The sequence below is a fragment of the Epargyreus clarus genome, unplaced genomic scaffold (genome assembly GCF_041222505.1).
Source record: "Epargyreus clarus isolate Ecla_fem2 unplaced genomic scaffold, WU_Ecla_fem_2.2 ptg000034l, whole genome shotgun sequence".
Lineage (NCBI taxonomy): Eukaryota > Metazoa > Arthropoda > Insecta > Lepidoptera > Hesperiidae > Epargyreus > Epargyreus clarus.
In genome coordinates this window covers 3,910,482-3,936,278 of record NW_027332239.1, presented here as the reverse complement: position 1 = coordinate 3,936,278, position 25,797 = coordinate 3,910,482, and the positions used below count along the sequence as shown (strand labels likewise).

Sequence of the window (25,797 nt, the reverse complement as noted above, 5' to 3'; positions counted from 1 at the left end):
ATTTAAAATAATTGTGATTTTATTAACATCGTTTATGTGCGTTATAAATAATTTTAGAATTTATCATAAAATATACATCCTATTATTTTTTATCTGTGTATTGATTACATTAAAACCACAGATTATAACTTAGTCACATTATCACGAGGTTCAAATCCCAGGCTCTACCTCTGATACCTCTGATTTTCAAATTTATGTGCGTATTAGAAATTAATTATCACTTGCTTAAACGGTGAAGGAAAACATCGTGAGGAAAACCTGCATACCTGAGAGATTTATAAAAAAAAATCTTAAAGGTATGCGAAGTCTACCAATACGCACTTGGCCAGCGCGGTGGACTATGGCCTAATCCTTCTCATTATGAGAGGAGACCCGTGCCCAGCAGTGTGACAGTAATGGGTTGATGATGATGAATAGTTTTAATACGCCAATGCTATTAAATTTTGAGTGTGAATAGTTGATTAAATAACGGATAAATTGTGTGGCTTTGTAAATTTTAATAATAATAATTTCAAAACTTTATTTTTGTTTATTTAGTGAAATAGTAAATGGTATATATATATATATTACGTTATAAATTTTACTTACGTAATTTTGTAATGTGTACATAAAAAGCTCATGTGTACAGTAGTTATTTCATGTTGTATTTTTTCGGATTTTTTTACCAAAAAAAAAAAGGTGATTTATTTACAAGTGATATACATTTCTGATAATACTAAATTCTACCAATCGTTACCTCGGTTAGTAAAATATGAGATCTGAAGTAAAACACCTAAAATGTTATTCAGTGATCATAAATAATAATAAATAACGACATTATTTAATTTAAAACTTACACTCATTATAAATAATTTAACAATATAAATGCACTTGTTATATAAAATAGTATTATATCTACATCACATTCGCTATAAGACCTAATAATATTTATTTTTCCTTATTTTCATCATAAGTTTTAAGTGATCGTATGTGATGCAATGCCATTTCTTGTACTGGTAAGTTGTTTGGTAATCCGATGTCCTTGTAATTCATATTCGGATTTGAAATTTCTTCAGAATGTTTATTTAAAACTGGCGTTTCTTCTGGATTTTCGCATATCTGCTTATCCTCGGGTTTGAGAAGTGTTTTCTCTGTACAATCGACTTCCCTTTTCTGTCGAACTAAATTATCACTATTTACATTTAACGGTACATTATTACTACGAGTATCTTCAACAGCACCATTCATTATTTCATTTAAATTATTGTTTACATTATTTATATTTACGTTATTAATATTATCTATCTTTTTCTGTAGCGTGTCGGGTTTTTTAGGGTTTTGAACAAGGTGTGATGTATCGACATTATTTGGATTTTCTCGCATTGCAATCGGTAAAGGTACATTTTGAGGAATACCATTACTTAAAGGTTTTACTTCAGGAACAATATTTTTCTGTGCGTCTTCGCCCTGTTTATATGACTGTGGTTCATCTGGAGAGTGTGAATGTTCTTTTATTGGTACTTCAATTTTTTTCTCAACGATTTCCATGGGTTTATTTACTTTAGTCTCATCTGGCTTATTGACATTTGGTTGAACATTGTTCTGCTGATTCAAATTCGATACTATATTGCCTTGTTTACTAATATCTTGAACACTTGCTGGGACATTAACATTAATATTATTTTGTAAATTCGGATTTCCTTGCAACTGCTTCTCCGGAGGATTATTTGGAGCAGGAAGTAAATTGGGCACAACATTATTAATAACTGGCGCATTATCTTGTGGAACTTTTATCGGTTCTACCTTTTCCTCTAAGTGCTTAATTTCTTTTATAGCGTCTGCTGCTTTTTTGGCTATTTCGTGTACAGCTTCATCGGCTATTTTCTGTATCGGTTCTTGCGCTTTAGCAACATTGTCTACTGGCTTTTCGGTGACTCCACTCAGGCTTTGTATTGCCATATTGGCAATTTTTTGTATACTTTCCACCGCGATTTTCTTCGCTTCTACGCTGTCTACTTCTTTTTTATTTTTCTGCATCTCTTTCTTAGTTTTTTTAATCTCGTCCAAAATTTCCTTCTGTTCCTTTATCAGTTCCTTCTGTTCTTCGCCGTGTTGCTTGATGGTTTCTATCAATTGTTGTTGCTTTTGCATATCGATTTTCTCTTGACTTGATGATTTTATTTCAATCTCCTTAGGCTTTTCTGGAGCCTTCTCAATTATTCTAATTCCATTTGATAGTTTAGCTTCAGGCATCTTATTCTGCAAGTTTTTAGGATGCGACTCCGACACTCTATCTACCGGATCTTTTACTACTTCAGGCAAAATTTCTTTTAATAGTGTCTCCTCCTTAAGATTTGGTATTATAGGCAAAGGCGGGAGTTTTTCATCTGAGTGAGATTCAGGTGGCACAGGATTTGGAGGTTGGACTACTGAATCCTTGATGATATCTCCATTAATTTTGTTGATTTGTACTTTCGGCAGAGAATCAACTACGGCATTTGGGTTTTCCATAACACCTGAAAAAAGTAATTTTACATAATATATAGACCCAAATTTAGACTTTATGAAAACAAATAGCACAGTTGGTATATGCTATTGTAAAGTTACCTTCATCTTTGTCTCTCTTCTCGAAGAAGTCCTCAACAATTTTATCGATACGCTCTTGCGTAATTTGTTTGTCGTCATATTTGTCTCTCGTGTTTTCGGCTGCTTGTAAGTTCGCGTACGTTCCGAGGACCAGAATTATCAAACCCAGTACTATAACCACCTGAAACATAAAACTGTTATTTAAGACCTTTAAAAAAAGATAATAGGATCCATTAATATGATATCAATTGAGGTGACTTTGTATTCCAAAATGGAATCATTCAAAATTGAGACGTTTTATTTGTAATATAGTTGGTGAAACAGTCAGTTGGCTGGTTTGGTAATATTTTTACCACGCAACTTTACCCTTATGATGTTCTCATCATCTACAAATCCTACATAAGAGTTTCATACACTGTGTCACCAAATAAAGACGCATAAAACAAGTTCGTTTGTGAACTGAACTCAAACCCAAAGAAAAATCCTAACTTAATTTATCATTTAGAATGGCTGTTGGAACCCAAGCTTTCGATGACAGGCCAGTATAGTTTATTTTTCACAATATAGGAGTAGCAGACGAGCCTGCAGTCCACCTGATGGTAAGTGGCTACTGCCGCTAATGGATATCTGTAATCAACCAGATATGATTAGATATTCCTACCTGAGGTCGGCCACAGATGCGCCGCTACCCCTGAGGACTAAGCTGGAACGCCCCGGAAAAGTATATCTCTCTTAACACACTAGCAGAATACAGCAGCGCTTAACACTGCTGTTATGAGGCAGTAATAGGTATGGCGGAGGTGCCGCCGGAGTCGAACCACAAAGGGTTCGACCTTCAAGTAAGCTTCAGATCTCCAAAAATTGTTACAGTTTCTTTGTGATATTTGCCTTACCTTAGCCAACACCCGTTCATTAGTATTCTTAAATGTGACATTAACGAAGCAGGCGGCCGGGAAGACCACACAGATGACCACACCTATGGTGGAACCAACTAACCCCAACACCAGCTCGATGTTGGGGATCAGTAGGCTTATGAACAGCGCAACCGCCACGATAGACACTGTGATGCAGCGGAAGGTGGCTTCAGGGATCGAGTGGTTTATTATGTGGTCGTGGTGGGAAGAATGCGGCTGGAAGTTAAAAAAGTAATATTAGAACTTATGGTAACATTCTATATTAGGCATTATGTGGGGTCTCTTTTATTATTAAGGTGAAAGTGAGTAGAACTAATCAATGCTATGGCGCGGCGCGGCCACACGAATCATCTAAGCCTCTAGTCAAAAAGCTCAATATATTACCAAGCATGCTTGTTTGTTAGGCACAACCTAAAACTATTTGAAACTGCTGACCAATTGTACCCTGGAAACACCAGACGCGGTCAACGTCTAGTACTCGACAAACCACAACGTATGTCTTTGCTGTGTGTTAAAATATATAATAACTTAACAGATGACATAAAGGAGGAATAATTGTTTTATATTTTTAAATGTAAATTAAGGACATATTTATTGTTGAACATTTTTTATAATATAAATGACTTTCTATGCAACTGGTACTATTGTTTTTTTTTTTTATAATTGTATATTTTTTTATGACAACTATATAATTTGCATGCTACCGTATTGTTAGCAGAATAAGAGGGGCAAAATTTTTGTATCAGCTGATTATGTTCCTATTCTATGCAAAGAAATTATTCTATTCTATTCTATTATTCAATAACGTTGGATAACGATGTAAACAGCGTGTCTAATATGAGCGCCGACTTCAGAAATATGTAGTAAACCAACATTTATTTCAATTATTTTTTACTTTGTAGTGACATAGAAGTCTGTTGTATTTTGTTGTTAAAAATTTTTTTTCACCCTTTTTAGTGATGACATACTAACATTTATATTAATACAATATAAAATTCTATAAACGTGATCATGAATGAAGGAAGGTCTGAGTCTACATTGATTGGAACCACCCGCTCGCTTAGTTGCGCTGATCCTTATCAATATGATAAATGGGACCAACTTGTAGCAATTGTACACACACGAAAGTAAAGGCATTAAAATAGGTTCATAAACGGCGAAGTTATGGCTGTTATATTTACATGGGTGGAGGAGTTCCCCTCATTTTCTCCAGAACCCCTCGATGGATCCTAACCATATTTAAATGGGACCAACTTCCAGCTCGTCTCTATACAATAAAAAAAGAATTATTGAAACTACCACTAACGGCGGAGTAATTCGTGTACATACATAAAAAATAACAAAAAAAAAATACCGGCCGAATTGATAACCACCTCCTTTTTGAAGTCGGTTAAAAAGCATTCTTAGGATATAATAAGAATGTAATGCTTAGACTAATGCAATTCACATTTCGTCGGACCGTCTATGCCTATCCGAGATGATATCCGTTTCAACTTTACCCGTGTTTATTAATTTCTTTTTACAAAAAAAAAAAATACTTGCAAGATAAAAAGTTTAAAATACCAGTACAATAAATACAAAATTTTACTGAAGGATAGAATCCACTCCTTAAAATCCATATTTTTTTGAATTATTTGCTATTGTGTCCAATTTCGAAAATCCCCGAATGGCTTCGAGAAAAGATAGGTACACGGCTATGCCCCTGATAATAAGACTCTAATGCACTCTATACAATACAAGCCACCCTCAACTAAACTTAGCGCCTCTACTCTATAAGGTCACAATGATTATATTTTATTTTTTGTGTAACTTACCTTCCTATACAAGAAGGAGTATAGACTGGCTCTGCAGGGGAATATGATGAGCGGGAAACTGAACGCCAGAGACATCACGAAGCCCAGCTTGATGACGTCACTCGCCATCGTTGGACTCAGGCTCATTAGAATGTTACCTGGGGCAAAATAATTAAATTGTACTTAGAATTTTATAAAAGGTTTTGAAATATGTATAATACATATTTCAATGGTTTATGATAGGTAACTTAATTTGGTTCCGATCAGGCACACTAGACTTTTTTAAATTGTTTTTTATTTATTCTAAGTGAAAGTTGGTTTCAATTTATTTTTACCGACATCAAAGAGGATATACTATTTCTGGTTGTATGTACTTTCAATGGATTTATTAGGGAGGCCTTTGGCAATAGGGATTTGAACTACACCGCTAAGTGAAGTAACATTGTGTACTGTCGTTTCTATAATGGGTAACTATAGGCAGAGGATTACTACATTTTAATTTAAATGATTAACTTTTTAACCAGTTTATTTGCATAGATATAGACCACCACGGACAGCATGGCAGAGCATACTCATAAAATACCCTCAATTAACCAGTAAATAACAACTCGGTATAACATTGTTTTTTTCTAATTCTTACAATATCTTGCAGGCGTACATAATTAATTTGTTTATATATAAAACGTTACATACCTAGAACATATTTATACATTCTCTCCTAATATTAAAAATCGTTATATATTTATGCAGCATTGTGTAATAAGTGTTTCGTAATTACCAGATATGTCTTGCGAGCCGAACGCGACATAGCCGAACACACCCAGCGTGAAGTACACAACTGTGCAAATATTGATAGCGTTTTTCGTCACCAAATTCATTTTCTCCAAGGAGAGCGACGGCATCGATTCGAAGATTTCGAACAGCTGCCTGAAACATTTTTAGTGTATAAGATGTATTTTATTTTCGAAGGTCGCTTCGCTATCAAAAGTTTTAAGTTCAATGTCAGGCTGAGCGATTATTGCATTCTTATATGTATTATATTAAATCATTTTTATTGTTTATATCATATATATTCTGTTATTATTTTCGAGGAACAGTAATGTATTATGAGTATTATTTATGAAAAGATTGTGGTTCTATTCTACTAAATTTTCAGGCATGTTGCATGACTTATTTTTAGGATAACTTTGAAAACCTATTATGAGGCTACACTTTGTCCCGAAAATACCAAGGATTCGATTTCTGTCAGACATCTGTTCTGATTCTGGGTATTTGTATACTTATCTTTATATGTCCTTTTCACACATCAGTGAATTTATTTTAAATGTTATTTTACAATAAAAGTATGGATACATACGACAACACGCACGCAAGCGGATGCCTTTTGTGGTTCGCCGGCTGCATTACCGCCACATTTATTTCTATCTAATAATGACAGTGGTAAGCGCTGCTGTGTGGTAAGGTAGACATACTTTTCCGAGGCGTTCCAGCTTAGTTCTCAAGAGTAGCGGCGCTGCTGTGACCGACCTCTTTTACGTATATAATACGATCTGGGGTTGATTACAGATGTCCATGGCAGTAGCCACTTACCATCAGGTGGGCTGCCTGCTCGTCTGCTACTCCTATATTATAGATAAAGCAGTATCGGTGCTCACGTCTGGCAGAAGAGTGCCATGGAGATGATGGGCACGCACTGCAGCAGGCCGGCCGGCCGCCACATGGCCACGCGCGCCCACTCCGCCGCCAGCAGCTGCCCCGCCGCCTCCGCTACCACCTGCGAACACGCTCTTAATATATAACATAAGTTTTAAGGGTTCCGTACTCATTACTAAGGCTTCGCTGTCTGTCCGTCTATCACAGGACTATATCTCCGGAACCGTAATAGATAGACGCATGAATTTTTTACAGAGGATGCATAACGGTGGCCGCTATAACAACAAATACTAAAAATAAAATAAATTTGAATATTAAAAGGGGTCTCCATACAAGAAACCTGTATTTTTTCGACATTTTTCGATCTAACTGTTGAACCGTACTAGGAAGATGGTTAAAATTTTTACAATCCGTTTACTACTATATAAGTATATAATAATAATATAACTATATAATAAATACAAAGAAGAGCGTGCAGTCCACCTGATGTAAGTAGGTAAGTGGCTACTGCCGCCCATAAACAATAAGATGTTTAGCCTAACTCCTTTAACCATCATTATTTATCAATCCATTATTACCCAGCTGGTGGGCATGGATCTCCTCTCATATTACCATATTATGCCATTCTGGCCAACTGTCAATTAATGTAGGTGCATTTAACACAACTTTCCCATTTTTTTAGAACTTCCAAGCATACCTCACAATGTTTAATTTTCATAATATTTTTCAATATTACAAATAAAATTGTGTTGATAAGCATATATTTTCCTAAAATTGCGATTGTAAATAACTAGTCAGGCATCTTAAAAATTTGTACCTACAGTTATATAAATATTGCTATTCTGATAACATTATAATTTATGTTGTAATAATAAATAAAATAAGTTATCGTGTCGCAAATACTTCCTATAATTTCAATGAGGAAAACTTTTAATAAATATTTATAACAAAATTGTTTTAATAATATTTTTGTGCACAAATTTTAAAATGGGATTCCTATTTAAGAATTGATATATTATACATCAAACCACCTTCAATTTACATCAAATATGAGTAAATTAGACATCAAACCTTGATAACTAGGCAGAAGTAGAACCCAATGGTGGCAGCGCTGACATTGCTCAGACTGTCAACATTCCTCAGCAGCCCAAGAGGCAACACACACACCAGAGACACTATCACCATTATTGATGTTCTGCAAATACAATATAGTGTAAAATGATTCAACTGAGGGCGGGAGACACGGAATGATAGTCGGTTGGTACTTGCACAAAAGCGTGTATTCATAAAGACGGCGTAAAGCGGACTGGCGCGGCGAACGGGGGAACGAGCGAACGAAACTCGCGGCGCCGGAGACGTAGGTAAAGGCGCGAGCGAACCGATGCTATATAAGGCGGCGTTACAGTCTCCCCCTTTTGACCTAGTCAGGTGACCTCACGACAGGTCAAACACCAGTAAAACTTACGCGACAGGGTTTTTACGAGGACGACCGCGCGGTCTTTTAGGACATACAGGCTCCGGCTGATCGTCCTGACGAGCGTGGTATCGACGCAGATCCCTGGTGTGGTACTTCCCCAAAATTTCGTCAGGTCTACCACAACGAGACAAGATGTATGTAGTTGGACTAACCTTCTTAGTTATAACATACGGACCATCTTGCCGTGGGGCGAGTTTTGAACTGAACCCCTTACTAGTACTACTTAATATATGACCGCGTAACAAGACTAAGTAACCTGGAACATAACCCTCGGCGTTTTGACGAGTCTTGTCCTTAACGCGATTCCTCTTATCTTGCTCATTCTCGATGCTTTCCTTAGCATCTGAGAGAATACCGGCTAGCTTGAGCAAATAAGGCGTGATCTGAGGGACATAATTCTCGGTCTCAACTATCGCTCGAAGGTCACTTTGAACAGAGATGGGCGAACGCAATTCCCTGGCAAAAGTAAGAAAGGCAGGAGTCTGCTTTGTTGCTTGGGTCAACGAAGTATTCAAAGCGAACCGGATAAACGGCAAAGCTTCGGCCCACTGTCGGTGCTCCTTCTCAACTAATATGGCGAGTTGGACTTTCAAATCCCTGTTCTTCCGTTCCACGGGATTAGCTTCTGGATGGTACAGAGGTATCAGATTTTGTTTGACTCCCAGAACAAACATAGCGTGCTGCATGACATCGGCTACAAATTGCACACCGTTGTCAGAAATCATACGCCTCGGAAGTCCAAACCTCATGAAGACTTCATTGACTAATGTTTTCGCACAGATCTTGGCCGTGGCCTCGGTGAGGGCAAAGAGTTCCACCCACTTGCTTGTGGTGTCCTCGACTATCAGGATCCACCTCTCACCTAGAGGTCCTTTGGGTAAAGGCCCAAAGAGATCGACGGCGACAACTTCAAAACGCTGAGCCGGAACTGGTGTTTGGAGCAACCCAGCTGGTTTCACATTGCTCGGCTTGTAGCGTTGACATTCTACACAAGTCTTGAGATATTCTGTTACATAACGACGCATCCCGGGAAAATAAAAACGTTCGGCAATTCGGTGAAGAGTTCTCTCTATACCGCCATGACCGGAAGTTGGAGAATCATGACATTCCAACATAACCTGTTTCCTAAGGCTTTCAGGAACGACGAGCTGCGGTTCTTCGGTGTCAGCCTCGATGTACCTGTACAACACTCCTCTAACAAGGTGGTATCCTCTTTCGGTCCACGTTTTAAGAGCTACTTCATCTTTTCCTTCCAGGTCTTTAAGGATCTTCGAAACTTCGGGGTCATCGAGCTGAGATTGACGGACGTTCGTCGCATCCCATCGAGGTACCTCTACGATAACTGTACATACTCCACAGGACTCGCGAGTATCCTCTTCGCAGGGCGGTCGACTCAGCGTATCCGCGATGACGTTGGCCTTTCCCGGTGTGTAATCGACTTGAAGATCGAAAGACTGGAGCTTCATGGCCCATCGTACCAATCTCCCGGTTGGTGACTTCAGAGTAAGTAACCACTTGAGCGGTTGATGGTCGCTGGCAACACGAACTGGATGTCCATCAATATATCCTCGGAACTTCTCACAAGCCCATACGACGGCAAGAGCCTCCCGCTCGGTCGTTGAATAATTACGTTCTGCTGGCGTGAGAAGTCGGCTCGCGTACTCAATGGGTTTTTCTTCACGTGATGACTCCCCCTGAAGCAAAGCGGCGCCTAAGGCGTAATTGCTGGCATCAGTGCGGATAACAAACGGCAAACTATAATCCGGTTGGGCGAGTATTGGCGTTGAGGTGAGTAACCTTTTCAGTTCTGTAAACGCATTGACTTGTGCGTCACCCCAGATCCAAGACTGAGCCTTTTTAATGAGCATCGTAAGAGGCTGTGCGACCTTCGAAAATTCTGGCACGAATTTCCGGAACCAAGAACAGGTCTGCAAGAAGCTCTTGAGATGCTTTACGGATGTAGGTTCTTTCATATCAGCTATGGCCTTTATCTTATCAGGATCAGGTGATACTCCTTGAGGCATTATGATGTGACCAAGATATTTCACACTCTCCCGAGCAAAAACACATTTATCCCGGTTGGCTCGGAGGTTGAAGACTCTAAGACGGTCAAATACAGCACGGAGATCCTCAAGGTGTTTCACGAAGCTGTCAGAAATTATAATAAGGTCATCGATATAACCTAAGACTGTGGTGTTTTTGAGAGAAGAACCCGAACGGAATCGGTCAACGAGGCGTTGAAACGTCGCGGGCGCATTTCGTAAGCCAAAGGGCATACGTTTGAAACGGTGAACCCCAAAAGGTGTGACGAAAGCGGTTTTATCCTGGTCGGCTTCCCGAACACACACCTGCCAGTACCCGGCGCGAAGGTCTATCGTGCTCATGTAACAACTCTTACCGGTGTACTGTAGTAGGTCGTCGATGATCGGCAATGGATAGGAATCACTCTTGGTGACGGCATTAAGCTTTCGATAATCGACGCAGAAACGGTAAGTTCCGTCTTTCTTTGGAACGAGTAATGCTGGCGCAGCCCATGCAGACTCGCATTCTTCAATAATGTCTTGCTGTAACATCTTCTCGAGCTCGGCTTCCATAATAGCCCTCTTAGCTGGAGTGAGGCGATAAGGAGGAACTGCAATGGGAGGATGATCACCCGTTTCTATTCGGTGCTCAGCAAACGGTGTTGGACCTCCCCCTTCCTTAAAAACGTCTTCATACTCATGAAGTACTTCAGCAAGTGTTGTACGCTCATCTGGTTCCAACATCGTACCCTCGTCTGCCCTCAGAAAATCCGCGGAAGCACACCCCATAAGACTGCGGAAAGACTCGCAGTGCAAGCGGTGAGTAACATGAGGTCGATCAGCCGTGAACCATGTATTACGATGCATGTTAATAGTAATGCGCGCTTTGCGCAAGAAATCGACGCCTAGAAGAGTTTCGTTGTTGACGGCGTGCGGAAAAATAACGAAGGTGGTAGGTATTACTACATCAGTTCGATCGAGCCCTACCTTTACATGTACTAGTTTGACATCCAGTGTTTGAACGACTCCGTCCGCGAGCTTCACTGACATGACACTATCGCGAATAGGTAAATTTAGCCTTTGGAATAGTGCATAAAGTGAGGCTCCAGCAATGCAACGCTTGGCAGCCGTGTCAACTAAACCCGTACCGGTATTACCACAAATCTCGATATAAAGAATGGGACGGCCCTTACTAGAATCTGAAACACGCGATTCAGTCGGTCGCCCCGTCCGCAAAACCGTTCCGCTCATAGGCAAACATGCATAAGTAGGTACAACATCATTCTTAGATACATTATTACTATAACCGTTGAAAGGTAACTTGTCTTCCAGAGGCAAAAGTTCGCGAGTAGGTATGTTATCACAAATTGAAGACTCAAAATCATTAGCCTTGGACGCTGTCGGCATGCGTTTGAGTTTCGACTCGGGCCGTGAAGACAAGTGTCGTTGAACCTTACACTTTTTCAAATTTCTTTTACACATTTTATCTTTTGTAACATTACGAACATAAACAGAATCATGATTTAAACGATTACAAATAGAAACATCACTCGAACATTTGCAACCCGAGTTAGAGTTCTGTAAAACATTAATGGACGCGAAAGAGTTACATTTTACGCAGTTAGAACGGATAACACCTATTCGACCGCAACCGTAACACGAAATTTGAGAACCGGACACTTCACTCTTACTTTTAATTTTCGGACACAAATCGCGCGAATGTCCCGATTTACGACAATAAACACAGAAAAGTTTACCTGCACTCGACGAAAGTCTTACTACTTTAGTCGTGTCGTCACTCGTAGAAGTAGCGGTCAGCACCGGCGCGTTTGATGCGTTTCCCGCGCTTCTAACTTCTAACCGACGCGACGGCCGGCGGCGGCGGCACGCTCGCACAAAGGGCGGGCGACGGCGCGGCGGCGGTCAAAGTCGGCGGCGGCGCGCTACAAAGGGCTGGCGGCGGCACGCTTGTATTCAAAGCGGGCGCCGCAAAGCCGCGCGCGGCGAACGAAGGGAGCGTTTTCTTTTGATACACATGAAAACCGCGCAAAGTACCGACAGTACTTGGATACGCTGGCGCTTCATTGATGGTGTCCTCTATGTGTCTGGCTTTACTTATCAAATCTTCGATGCTGTGAACGGATTCTCTACTGACACGTTCACGAATTATGTTGTTGAGTAAACCGTAAATCATATCTAACTGTATTCTTTCTTCGATGGTATAGGGTAGTTTCGCCATCAGAGCACGGAGGCGAGTCACGAAGACCTCTGCACGTTCGGAGCGCTGGTCTGACGCGAAGATGTCCCTAAAAATCTTATGCGGAGGCCTAGGAGCTCCATACATTGAACGTAGGCGCTTGAGTGCGTCGTCCCACGATGCGATCGATGATTTAACTCCCCTGAACCAAACAGCGGCCTCTCCCTCTAGGAGCATCGGAAGGCCACGTAGTGCATGGTCGTCACTGATGTTAGTGCACTCCTTGTACACACATATAGCGTCGACGAATGCTTCTACGACTTCTGAGTCCTGCTTTGATCCATTGAAACGAGCGGTACAATTCGCGAAGTTTCCAGTCTGAACCATTGATGACATGCCTGGAGACGTAGGGCTGGTAGAGCTCTGGTTGAGCGTGTGCGAGTTCAGAATAGATTCAATAAGCTCACGATTCGACTGAGCTTGAGCTCTGGCGAACGCTGACAACAACGGCTCCAGCCGATCCTCGTATGACGAGTCCAAGTTCTTGTCAGTGCCCTCTGCACTGTCCAAGGATTGTCTCTTACGACGTGGTCGAGGCATGTTTAAAACTTAACACTTAACACAAGTACACGAACACGATAAACTATAGTCACAGGCGTGTCAACACAGTTGAACACGATCGTTAACACTAATTAATTTACGAATGTGAGTTCTAAAAATCCTTTAGATGCTACGAGTTGGGACGCCACTGTAAAAGATTCAACTGAGGGCGGGAGACACGGAATGATAGTCGGTTGGTACTTGCACAAAAGCGTGTATTCATAAAGACGGCGTAAAGCGGACTGGCGCGGCGAACGGGGGAACGAGCGAACGAAACTCGCGGCGCCGGAGACGTAGGTAAAGGCGCGAGCGAACCGATGCTATATAAGGCGGCGTTACAATAGCTATTTTATAAATTTTCTTTAATAAAATATAAAGAATTTTGTACAATCTTTTTCTTGAAGATGGTTAGTAGTGAGATAGCTGTAATGAACACCAAATGAGATTGGGCCATAATGAAAATGAGCCACAGATGCATTGCTATATATCCATGGACAATGGTAAAATGCTTTGCTAAAGTTTTTACTTTTACCATATCTGTTAAAAAAAAAATAATAATGTGTTCAATAATGCTCTTGTGAGGCCCTACCATCTTTTGCCACAGCAATGTAAAAGTTTTCAATGTACTGTTAGATTTTGGCCTCACTCTTAAAATGTAGCACTACACAGTATCAAAAAAAATATGTAGTTACATATGATAGCATATTTTGTTACATATTGAATCAAATACAAAAATTTTATTAATATACCTTAGAATGTCACTCTGGTTGATGTTTAACAGTTTGGCAATGATCTGTGGTCCTAAATCTCCGACCACTACAAAGTAGGCTATGCAAGTTCCCATCAGGAACCCAATAATACCCACTTCCACAGCCATCTTGCCCGATGGACCAAATACATGGAAAGCTGAAATTAAAGATCTATCTTATATATGTATATAAAATTCTCATGTCACAATGTTAGTTACCATACTCCTCCAAAACGGCTTTACCGACGTTCACCAAATTTTATATGCATATTCAGTAGGTCTGAGAATCGGCAACTATCTATTTATCATAGTGATAAGGGTTGTTCACCATTAACATTTTTTTTTATATTCAGTAACATTTTTATATATTTCAGTTATATATGTATAGTCAGTTAGTAAATATTATAAAGTAATGCAATATTATTTATATTGTTTTCATCTTACACAAGTGAGCATATCTGACAAAGTTGCCATAGGTGGTAATGACCCTCTGTAATCAGGATACAATAAATAATTACACATGCATTGCATGTTGCAATAATAGAGTTATTCCATTAAGACGCAATTTAAGATTATATTCATAAATAAACAGTTCTACCTATGTGAATTTGTTTTTTTTTTTAATGTTTCCTATTCAAATCATGCTCCTGTAAATTTTATTCAGTGATGCTTAGTCAGGCTTTCAAGCATTGATAGAAATGTAAGGACTCAGCTACACACACATAAAACAGCTATACAAACCTTATATTAAAGCTTGGCTAGAAATGAAAAATTATGTCTTAACTTGGGTTTATATAAGCATTTAGGAACTTACCTAAGAATTCAAAATTTCTACGTCTAGTAATAATGGCTGATTTGAGCAAAAAATGGCAACATAATCTGGAGACCAAGCCCATCAGAACCAGAATCAATGTTGCCAGTAACACACCACACTGAAAAACATTTAAGTATATCATTCAAAATTATATTGGAAAATTATTTTATTCACCTCAAGTATCAATATATTGTTACCCATCTGAGGAGGGTAAAGTTTTTGGCGCATATGTATGTATGCATTATTCAAAATTATTTTTAAGTAGTCTGTTTATTTCCATGGGGGTATGTTTGCCCTAATCACCACCCTGAGGCATCTTCATGAGCAGCGACAATGCCGCAGGCAAGGATTGATTTTTGCTTTTAACAACATTTACTAATTAACTCATAATTTGAGTGCTTATGTGTTCAATAAACTTATATTTTATGAAAATTGAAATGTAGTTTGACTTAAACAATTATTTACAAGTTTCAGCAAAGACGGAACCTAGTAAAATCAATATTAGTAGTAGCTGACTTCAAAAGTATTCTGCGCTATTTAATTTTTAATTTATTGCCATAAGTTTTGGGTAGCTGCAAAATTTAAAATAGCTTTTTTAAATTTTCCCACAAAAAATCAATCTGTCCTTGTTATGTGCAGCACTCATTTTAAATGTGATAATATGTTATCTTTTATCAAATCTAAACGAAACGCTAAGTCTAAATATTATAAGTAATTAATCAACAAATCTATAAAATGTAGGGAATTATCAATGATATTATGCCAATTTTATCTTCTCGACCTAATGCTTATTTATGAGGTCTACATAACATTTTAATCACTTATATCTATGATTATTGACTGCATCTAAACCTTGACATTTAGCTATGGAGTATAGCTAACCTTTATTCATTAAGACGATAGTTAAAAAAATCTTTATATAAAAAATCTGAGAGATAATCACTTTAAGCAAAAAAGTTTGACCTAGACATAGATACATCTATTATTATTTGTCCTCTTAAGACTCCTATTATACAGTTATAATATGCGTTAACTGTAAGGTAACGTATTGTTTACGACTAGGAAAACTAATAGGACTTACCTGTTGAAAACAAAATGGCATAGCTAATATTCCCACTCCTATTATGCTATTCGCCAACGTAACGGACTGTCCGGTGTTCCCCATTGTGGATTTTAATATTCCTCTATGTTTTATATTTCTCCCAATAATTTAAATACGTCTACAACTACGAATCTACCTACATGACGACTGTTGAGTTGAAATTGTTATGACAATTTGACAATCAGTTGGCAGAAAAGTCAGAAACAGGGGGGCCGGGGGGTACACTTCCATACATTGTGACGTTTTCATTTCGAAGTACGCCATCTATATTTTATCGCGTTACATTTCTATGTTATGTTTAAAAAATGTCACGACAGATGTCGCTTAATAGAAAATTTGTTACAAATGTATAATTTAAGTCTAAAAATAAATAAATTGTACCAAATAATACTTAAAAAATGTATTTACAGCTATTGCAATAAAAACGTTATTTAGATATGTCCTTAATTTTTATTAAAAATTATACGATTACAAGTTAAATGGTCAATTTTGCGTACGGGCAAGTACAGTAATGTCATTTTTACGGTTTTGACATATTCCAATCACAAATATGGTGGATGCGAATGCGTGTGCGCGCGTATTTGTTGTTTGCTATAATTTGTGACTTTAATGCATGTTTCACTGCCTGAATATCTCCAGTAAGTGCGTTAAGTTGAGCTACATGTTCCTTCGCCTTGCTGTTGAGTCTTCTAGGTAGTGTTTCCTGTATTTTACGAAAGGACGTTTTGTGCGAAAATTTCAGTTTAGTGCTTTACGATAGGACGTTGTTTTGTGCGAAAAGACGCTGTTTACGTGTTATTTTGTGCGAAAAGGACGCCTTTTAGTTTAGTGTTATTCGTGTTATTTTGCCATTCTTAGCATTATGGGGAGAGCTTGCTCATTTGGATGTCGAACTAGTGGTAAGAAAATACTTATATATTTCATTTGACTTACATCACTTCTTCGTTAGTATTTAATTTACCTTTATTAAATTGTGTTACCATTACTTATTTCAGGAGTTGTCATGCATTGCTTTCCGAATCCTGAAAAGTATTTTAGCCGGTTCAAAGCCTGGGTAACTCTGGTTGGTGGTAAACTGGAAACACAGGCAGATGTTGAATATTACAGGAAGAAAAAAGTTTGTAGTATTCATTTTACTGACAAAGACAGAAACCGTTATAAACGGTTGAATGCATTAGCCATACCTTCTGTACATTTGTCTGGTGAGTTTTATTAAATTTACAATATTATTTCTATATATTTCTAATTACTCAAAATAAACTGCAAGACAATATACATATATCACAAAAAATAAAGAAGCATTTATTTTTAGGTGAAAGTAATGTAGAAAACAGTATACTACCTGGTCCTAGCAACTTGCAAAATGATAGATTTAATGCTTCTGTCACCATAACATCATCAAGTCTCACAGGTAATTGAGTGGAATTTTTGGATACTGTTATTAACCACCCAAATCTTTTAACAATCCTTATTAAAATTGTTTCTTAATAACATTCAACATAACTGAAAAACCGAATACAAATGTTACTACGATAATAGGCCATGATGTTTATTTTTAGATGGAAGTATTGTACAAGACATCGCGCAACCTGGTTCTAGTAATGTGGAGAATATAATACCTAATACTGCTGCACCTTTAGCATCATCTCTTACAGGTAATTATCATCATTTATTGTGTTCCATTATGCAACATATCCTTTCAAGTCCAAATTTACTACTAAAATCAGTCAAACTCAACCTGAATCAGGTTGCACAACCTGTGAAGGGATATGTCAATAAAAGTAAAAAAAAGTGGTTGAATATGTTTCGTTGTACTGGGGTGGTACAATCGCCACCCTAATTTGGGGTATGATGTTGTTAAAACAAACAGACATGAGGTGACCATCCTCAATGGGTGCAGATGATCATTTAATCTTAATTAAAATCACTTTTCTTGCATGATCATTTGTTGTAGACATGTAAATTTTTGCTCTTGGATGATCTTTTAATCTTTAACTGGTTCACCGTTTAATTTTGCAGGGTGTTCGAGTAATACTTGGCATGCCATAAGAATGGAACACAGTTATAGTGTGATTAGCAGACAACGAAGAAATAAAACGATAAAAGGTATATTATATTATCTCTGTATATCTTATCTTATGTTCTAGTTTTTATTTAATAAGCACCTTTACAGATGGTAAAATTGTGAGATACTTTTATTTGATCTTAACAATATACAAATTTGCTATAATAAAACTTTAAAACTGATTGATTCAGTGTTGCTGTAATGTTTTCTTAACACTTTGCTTTGTGTATTTGCAGGTGCTACTAAACAGATAATGGAGAAGCATACTTGTGTCCAAATGAAGCCTCTGTTCACAAAAATAAAATATTTAAAATCTGAAATATGTCGCTTGCGCAAGCGATGTGTGACCTTTAAGTCACGACTGGAGAGTGCACATAAAATGTCTAGTGATATGGTTTTCAATAGTGTAGTTGAAAAGATGACAAAACCAGCACAATTATTTGTAAGCATGCAATGCCAGTCTGGCAAAAAATCAAAAGGAAGACGCTTTTCACTGGAAGAGAAAATACTTTCCTTATCACTATATAAGAAAAGTCCAAAAAGCTATTCACTTTTGTGCAAATATTTTACGTTGCCTTCAAGTAAGGCAATGAAAAAATTGTTAAGTGACGTAAAATTATGTCCAGGCATAAATGCCATTATTTTTAATAAAATTAAAAAAAATGTAAAATGTATGGACATATCAGATCGGACATGCAGTTTATCATTTGATGAGATGTCACTGAATCCTCAAATATCATATAACAAACAGAAGGATTCTTTAGAGGGGTTCACAACCAATGAAAATAAGAACATAGCAGACCATGTTCTTGTTTTTATGGTAAAAGGTATAAAAAACAATTTTAAACAACCGGTTGCTTACTATTTTACTAATAGATTGGGTAAAGTAGAATTAAAAGCAACTATTAAAACAGTTGTGAAGCATATTTTTGATTGTGGACTTATAGTAATAAATACTGTATGTGACCAAAGTCCAGTAAATGTTAGTGCTGTAACAGAATTAATTAATGATTCAAAAGCAGCTTACATGCGACTAGAGAAGCGGTGGTGTTATGATCTGATATTTCTCAATGGTCATAATATTATACCATTATTTGATGCTCCTCACTTAATCAAAGGAATAAGAAATAACTTAATTAACAAAGATATGGTATACACCATAAAAAATGAAAGAAAAACTGTCAAATGGGTGTATTTTCAAATGGTGTATGCCGCAGATAAGTCCTGTGGTGAGCTAAGACTCTTACATAAATTAAGTGAGGAGCATGTGAACCCTCAAAAAATTAATAAAATGAGGGTTAAAACAGCAACGCAACTCTTTAGTCACAGTGTAGCTGTTGTTACAGATCATTTAACGGCCAGGGGAGATCTACCTCAAGAATGTCGGGACCTTGTAGACATAACAATATTATTAAACAATGTCTTTGATACATTGAATGTTAATACATTGCATATACCAAATGGTAAAATATATAAAGGTCCCATTAGAGGTAAATCTCCCCATCATGAACTTTGGAAGAAGGCAAAGACCATTTTAAAAAGTGTAAAATTTATTAAAATTTATAAACAAGGTGACAATATTCGATTAACTGAATCTACAGTACCATCTGTAAACAATTTAATTAAAACGATTGAAGGTATGGAATCAATTTGGAAAATTTTATCTAAAAAATATAAATTTGATGCATTGTTGACAAGAAATTTAAATCAGGACCCTTTAGAAAACTTCTTTGGGAACATAAGGAGTTACGGAGCGAGAAATATTGCCCCTAACACTGTTGCATTTGAAGGGGCATTTAAAGCTTTATTATTAAATAATTATAATGCAAACCATTCAAAAAAAGCAAACTGTGAAGAAGATGGTTGTGAATTATTACAATCATTTAAATTTTTCATAAATGAAAAAACTCCTGATGTTCCCCAGGAAGATAATGATATAATTAATTTTAATAGTTCAATATTGCTCAATGATATAAAAGAAAATGATTCTGGACAAAGAAATTATGTATGTGGATGGGTCCTGACAAAATGTCTCAAACATATTGTAAAAGGTTGTCAGCAATGCAAAAATAGTTTATTAGATATTAACAATAACAATCTAAATAATGATTTCATTAAAAGAAAAGAGTATAAACAAAAAAGCTGGTTATGTTATCCAAGCAAAGAAATACAAAATTGTTTCCAAGACCTACAAAACATTACAGAATCTTTTTTAATACAAAAAGACATACAAAAGAAAAACATACAAAAAAACATAATTGCTTTTGCTAATTTATTAGTTAACTTTCCATCCAAATGTTCGGAGCATAAAATACAATTACAGGAATATTTTATGTCTAACACTTGTAATATTTTGTTATACAGCTGGTGTAGGTCAGTCAATAGAATATTGTCAGGAAAGATAAAATACAATGGTAACGACGAAACCAAAATTGTAGCACAAAGTTATTATGACAAACACAAAAACAATAAAAATAAAAAAATAGCTATTTATCAACTTTGACTTTTATTTTTACAGCCCCTTTAATATTTTTAATACTTAAGTACAAGTAAAATAAGTATTCTAATAATACCAACATATATGTACACATCTATAGCATAATATGGCAAATACACATATATAGGTACGTATAGAACAACGATTTTATTGCGCGCAACGAAATACAGATGGCGCTTTTAAATGAGATGCATAAATATCCCGCAAGAGGGTACTCTTTTCCCATATATTATTTTATAGTGCCACCAACTTTTCTGTTCAGTAGACAAATCTGGAACTAAAACAAAGCCGACCGCCATTTTGAAATGTCATTCCGCTGTCAATTCTTTGAAGTGTGAGTGCTCTTTGTTTTTCGATTCGAATATAATTGTAATAAGTGATTAAAAATGCCTAAGCCTCTCAAAAGTGATGCAAGGGTCATTATTTTAAAGGTTTTAGATTTCATGAGGGAAGAAAAACGCCTGCTAGCTCCGAAAATACCGTTTGAGAAAGTGACAGAACGCGTCGCAGCTGCGACAGGTTAGTGTTGCTATGAAGTGTTGATAGTTAATTAATAGAAAGTCCCGCGTAAATATTTCAGTTATTTTATTTTACTTAGTTAAAGTGTCACTGAGTATTTTTGGTAGTAAATGTTTTTTTATACTTCATGTATTTATATTTTTGCTACAGGAGTAAGCGAACGATTTGTTTACAAGCTCATGAATGAAAAGAAAAAAGCTGAAGAAAGTAATGTCAAACTATCTACTCCCGGTAAGAATAGAGAAAGAAAAACAGGAAAATTGGACATTGATGATTTTGACATTGGCGTCATACGGAGAAAAATTCATGAATTTTATTCATTTAGGAAAGAAATTCCGACTATACCAAAATTATTAAACATACTTAGAGAAGAAATTGATTTCTCTGCAAAACGTGAAACACTTAGAAAACTGCTGCATAAAATAGGATTTCGTTTTAAAAAAACTAAAACAAATAGAAAAGTGCTATGTGAGCGTAATGACATAACTGCGTGGAGGGCTGCATACTTACAAAAAATTCGTGAGAATGAGTCTGGAGAAAAAAAACCCGTCGTTTATTTAGATGAGACCTATATACACTCATCTCACTCAACTGACAAATGTTGGCAAGGCCCAGATGTTGAAGGTGATTTGGAGCCAGTATCAAAAGGGAATAGGTGGATTATAGTTCATGCAGGAGGCGAAGAAGGTTTTGTAGAGAATGCTCTTCTTGTGTTTAAATCAAACACTAAGAGCGGTGACTACCATGATGAAATGAATAATGATAATTTTAAAAGATGGACTATTAAGAAATTGCTGCCGAACCTGCATAAGCATACTCTTATAGTGATGGAAAATGCCCCCTATCACAGCATTTGTGTTAATAAATGTCCCAATTCAAACCACACTAAGGCTGTCATGCAATTGTGGCTGAGGGAGAGAAATATAGAATTTTCTGAGCAAATGACGAAACCTCAACTGCAAGAATTAATAAAGCGTAATAAACCAGCTCCTGAATATGAAATAGATAATCTATTAAAAAGTCATGGCCATTCTGTTCTCAGGTTACCGCCATACCACTGTGATTTGAACCCAATCGAGATGGTTTGGAGTTCAATGAAGAGAAATGTCGCTGAGCGAAATGTTGGTAAATCTAGTGCTGAAATGCCCCAGTTAATTCAGAATGCATTCGATAAAATAACAAAAGAAGAGTGGAAAAACCATTGTCACCACGTAAAAAGAATTGAAGAAAAATACAGGAACAATGATGGATATTTAGAAGAACCATTCATTATTAAGTTGCATAGTGATAGCGAAAGCGATTCAAGTGACTCTGATGACGAATTATGTAAATCACTTGGCACAGGCACCTCAGGCGCATCGTCATTATTTCGCTCAGGGATGTCTGGTGTGGAGCCCCTCGAAGTTAGAGATCATGACCATAATTATTTTTATAAAATATAAATTTTATTTTTATAAAATATAAATAATTATAGTTAATAATTCTGGACTTTTTATTTTTCCTGTCCTAGAATATCATTTAAGAATTAAAATTTGACATTATTAACCTAATTCTTTTTTTTAGGATGTTTACGAAGGTATCTTTTTAAATATTTTTTACATATTTTATCTAGTAAAAATCATAGATCTCAAAGTTGTTGAGCTCCCTCTTCAGTAGGCAAATATAATTATATGGTAACATTGGACGCTGCACTAGCGACCCTGTCAACTGAACAGATAAGTTGGTGGCACTATACTCTTTGGTCAGAAAACTGGAGTTTCGTCAACTGACATTTGAATGTTCTGTAATTGTTTTCTTTATAGGCAGGTAGCCTTAAATTCCTAATTTTTAGCTTAACTTTATTTAGCCGAATATTCAAATCTAAAAACATTGGAGTAATAATGTTTCTAGATTATAACATTATAAAGCAAGTAATGAACAATAAAACGGTTATAGAGGTACTTACTTTTGTGGCGTCGACATAAAATGCGCAGTGTGGTGTGGACTAATTTTAATTCACAGTTGAAGATGAATAGAGAAATAAATAGGCAGGAAGCATATGTTACGTAGCTATTCATCTACTGCATTTATCGACATGTATATCAAGAAGTAGATTTATAATCTACTTCTTGACAAAACACGAAACCGTTCTCAGAGTATATCGTGTTCATACTTCAAAAAATGTATTCTGGATAGCTATATAGAAACAAGATTTTTATAAATGCAATATATTTATAATTTGAGGTGATAACTTAATTATCATTTCAATTTATATTAATCTCCAAACACCTGTCGGGTTCGAATTATGTACCACTTCGTTGGGAATGATCAACGATGCAGTAAATGTTTGAACTACAAAACAGTTGATTGTTTGTTGAAATTAAATAAAACATCATTGATATTACATATAAATAGTTTTATTAACTAGATCCTTATGTTCTTTGGTATGCTAAGCTAATATTGGATTTAAATTAAAATAATTTTACACAAAAATAAAATATTTTTTACTGCAATTTAATATAACATATTGCTGAAATATCTTTCTATAACATTTTAGTGTCGTTCAAACATAAAAATAACGTGCAAATGATAATGATAAGTAAATACGAATGTCAATAAAAAATTAAACAATCTATATATATTACGTTACACACATATTATTTTCACGCACTCCTGTTTATAATTATTATTTTTTAAATTCCACTACAACTTACACAAACACCTTTACAACATTTATATTAAAAATTCAAATTAAAAAAAATAACTGCTTTGGTCTTCAACGTTAAAATATTTTTCATCAGGTCAATAATGTTCACGTGGGCCGAATCAAACCAAGCTCGCTTTGGATCTTGCTCTTATTCATATAAAATAAATAAAATTAATAAAACTCGCAAACCTAGGTGGGTCTAACATTAACTTTCTTTGGCTAAACGCTTTGCAATTGGCGATAATTTTGGCAAGAAACAAAACAAATAACGAATTTTGCTCACCTCTACACGGTTAACATTGAACGAAGTAAGAAAGGGCATATAATATATTTTCGGCGGCCAAACAAAACAATATGTGTCAATTGATAGCCTATAAGTATACTATCAAAAAGTATTGAGGTGATATATATCCTAAGATGATATATACTTCTGATATATTTAAATGAATTTATAATTCTTAATCAATCCAAGGATATAACAATGTCTAAATACTTTTTTTTTTAACTTTTTTGAACTTAAATATCTTAGAAAGTATAATATCACTTTTATAAATACTTAATTATTGTATTTCTTTTCAAAATGGCAGACTTCCTATAAAAAATATTACATGCCCTTTTAATAGTCTACACCTACTAAAAATCCACACATATGTAAAATTTAAATTACAATGTAATATACTAAAATTAACCACATACACAGATGACATCAAACATTCAATAACATTGATATGAAAAGTCATACATGCAAGACAAATTACTATCGTCATTACTGTGTTAATATCTAAACTAGAACTATATTTATATAAATAGCACAATATAAAATACTTAATCACTCGATCTATAAAATGCAATTATTCATTTATTTTAAAGCTCCAGCACCACCTGCGTTATAGCAAATGTTATGTTTAATTTCGTGTGTGTATAAATTACCATGTAACATACAGATTTAAGTATTTAAGACTAGTTTAACGTGAGATATTTTCTCACGTTAAACGAGTCTTAAATACTCAAATCTCAAGTCTTTATTGTTTTAAAATTGTCCAAATTATCTTATCGATTTATACCGTTATCATTATTAAATCGTGTCATTAATGTGCAGAGAAGTTAATCAAGATATAGAGAATGAATGAATGAATACTACATCGCAAGTAGTTTAATTTACGTCTCAGAACGCAGATGGAACCGTGCCTTGTACCCCGCGCCCAAATTTATTAATATTTTCCTTTCAATCATATATTGATTTACATCGACGCAATTTTTTGTGTGAACTTTGCATATGTTGATAAAATTTGTAATTACAAATAAACGTGTGCAAAGTGCAAATAGTTACACTTAACAATAAAAATAACATTAGTTTTATAAATAAATCATAGCAAGGGACAAGACATCATAATGGCACATACAATAAAATATTAATATTACAAACACCCTTATTTTTAAATAGTTACCGATATAAGTAAATATGTCTAGATCTATACTTAATAAATACCTACGCCACACTTGTGTTATAATTCTTAAAGTGAATAATAAAGAATGGCACTGGTATTTAAAAATATCGCAATAAGAATCCACTCTCAAAAATACAATACATTATATTTTAATCATTTTAGAGGGTAAGTTAGGAATAATTTCACTTATATTTTTCTACTTTGGTTTTTTATTTCAATAAATAAATGTCTCAACATTTTTATTTAATAATACCAATGCATAAAAATTATGGCTACTCTACCATCACAGGCATGAGGTGCAACTGATGTTAAATAGTAATTATTTCCCTTGTGTCTAACCCCATTCGATAAGGAGTCCTACAAAGCCTGCTGCACCCTTCAAGCAAATACAATAGTGCAAGTATTGCTATAACAATAATTAAATAAGTACTTATAATAATAATAATTACTAACGCTTTCTACACTACGTAGCTACATAAACATGTGGATTCCTTGTGTCGTAGATGCCATAGACACACAAAAGTGTGTTAATAAACATTCAGACGCGAAACATAAATTTAAATGATCTTAATGTAGCCTATGACCAGAAATCAAACTCACTGCTAATTAGAGAGACCGGTTTATAGTTTGCCTTAAGTGAAATATTTGCGTCGTGTGAAACTCGTAGTAAAAATGAATTACACCACTTCCTTTACAGA

General features: G+C 35.9%; 3 protein-coding genes across 3 annotated transcripts; 2 read left to right on the top strand and 1 right to left on the bottom strand.

The window, feature by feature from the left end:
• Positions 1–880: 880 nt before the first annotated feature.
• LOC140755785 (uncharacterized) lies at positions 881–16,076 on the bottom strand. The gene is made up of 10 exons (XM_073091110.1): positions 15,864–16,076; positions 14,783–14,900; positions 13,970–14,126; positions 7,997–8,120; positions 6,928–7,046; positions 6,051–6,199; positions 5,294–5,430; positions 3,459–3,695; positions 2,587–2,746; positions 881–2,495 (listed from the first exon to the last, which is right to left on the bottom strand). Exons 1-10 carry the CDS (start codon positions 15,945–15,947, stop codon positions 928–930), a joined length of 2,853 nt encoding a protein of 950 aa, XP_072947211.1. The 5' UTR covers positions 15,948–16,076; the 3' UTR covers positions 881–927.
• A 28-nt stretch (positions 16,077–16,104) lies between these two features.
• LOC140755786 (uncharacterized) lies at positions 16,105–20,469 on the top strand. Its single transcript, XM_073091111.1, has 6 exons — positions 16,105–16,783; positions 16,880–17,086; positions 17,197–17,295; positions 17,444–17,539; positions 17,904–17,990; positions 18,186–20,469. Exons 1-6 carry the CDS (start codon positions 16,747–16,749, stop codon positions 20,450–20,452), a joined length of 2,793 nt encoding a protein of 930 aa, XP_072947212.1. The 5' UTR covers positions 16,105–16,746; the 3' UTR covers positions 20,453–20,469.
• Positions 20,470–20,678: 209 nt separating this feature from the next.
• Positions 20,679–22,446, top strand: LOC140755790 (uncharacterized). The gene is made up of 2 exons (XM_073091117.1): positions 20,679–20,965; positions 21,116–22,446. Exons 1-2 carry the CDS (start codon positions 20,833–20,835, stop codon positions 22,405–22,407), a joined length of 1,425 nt encoding a protein of 474 aa, XP_072947218.1. The 5' UTR covers positions 20,679–20,832; the 3' UTR covers positions 22,408–22,446.
• Positions 22,447–25,797: the final 3,351 nt, after the last annotated feature.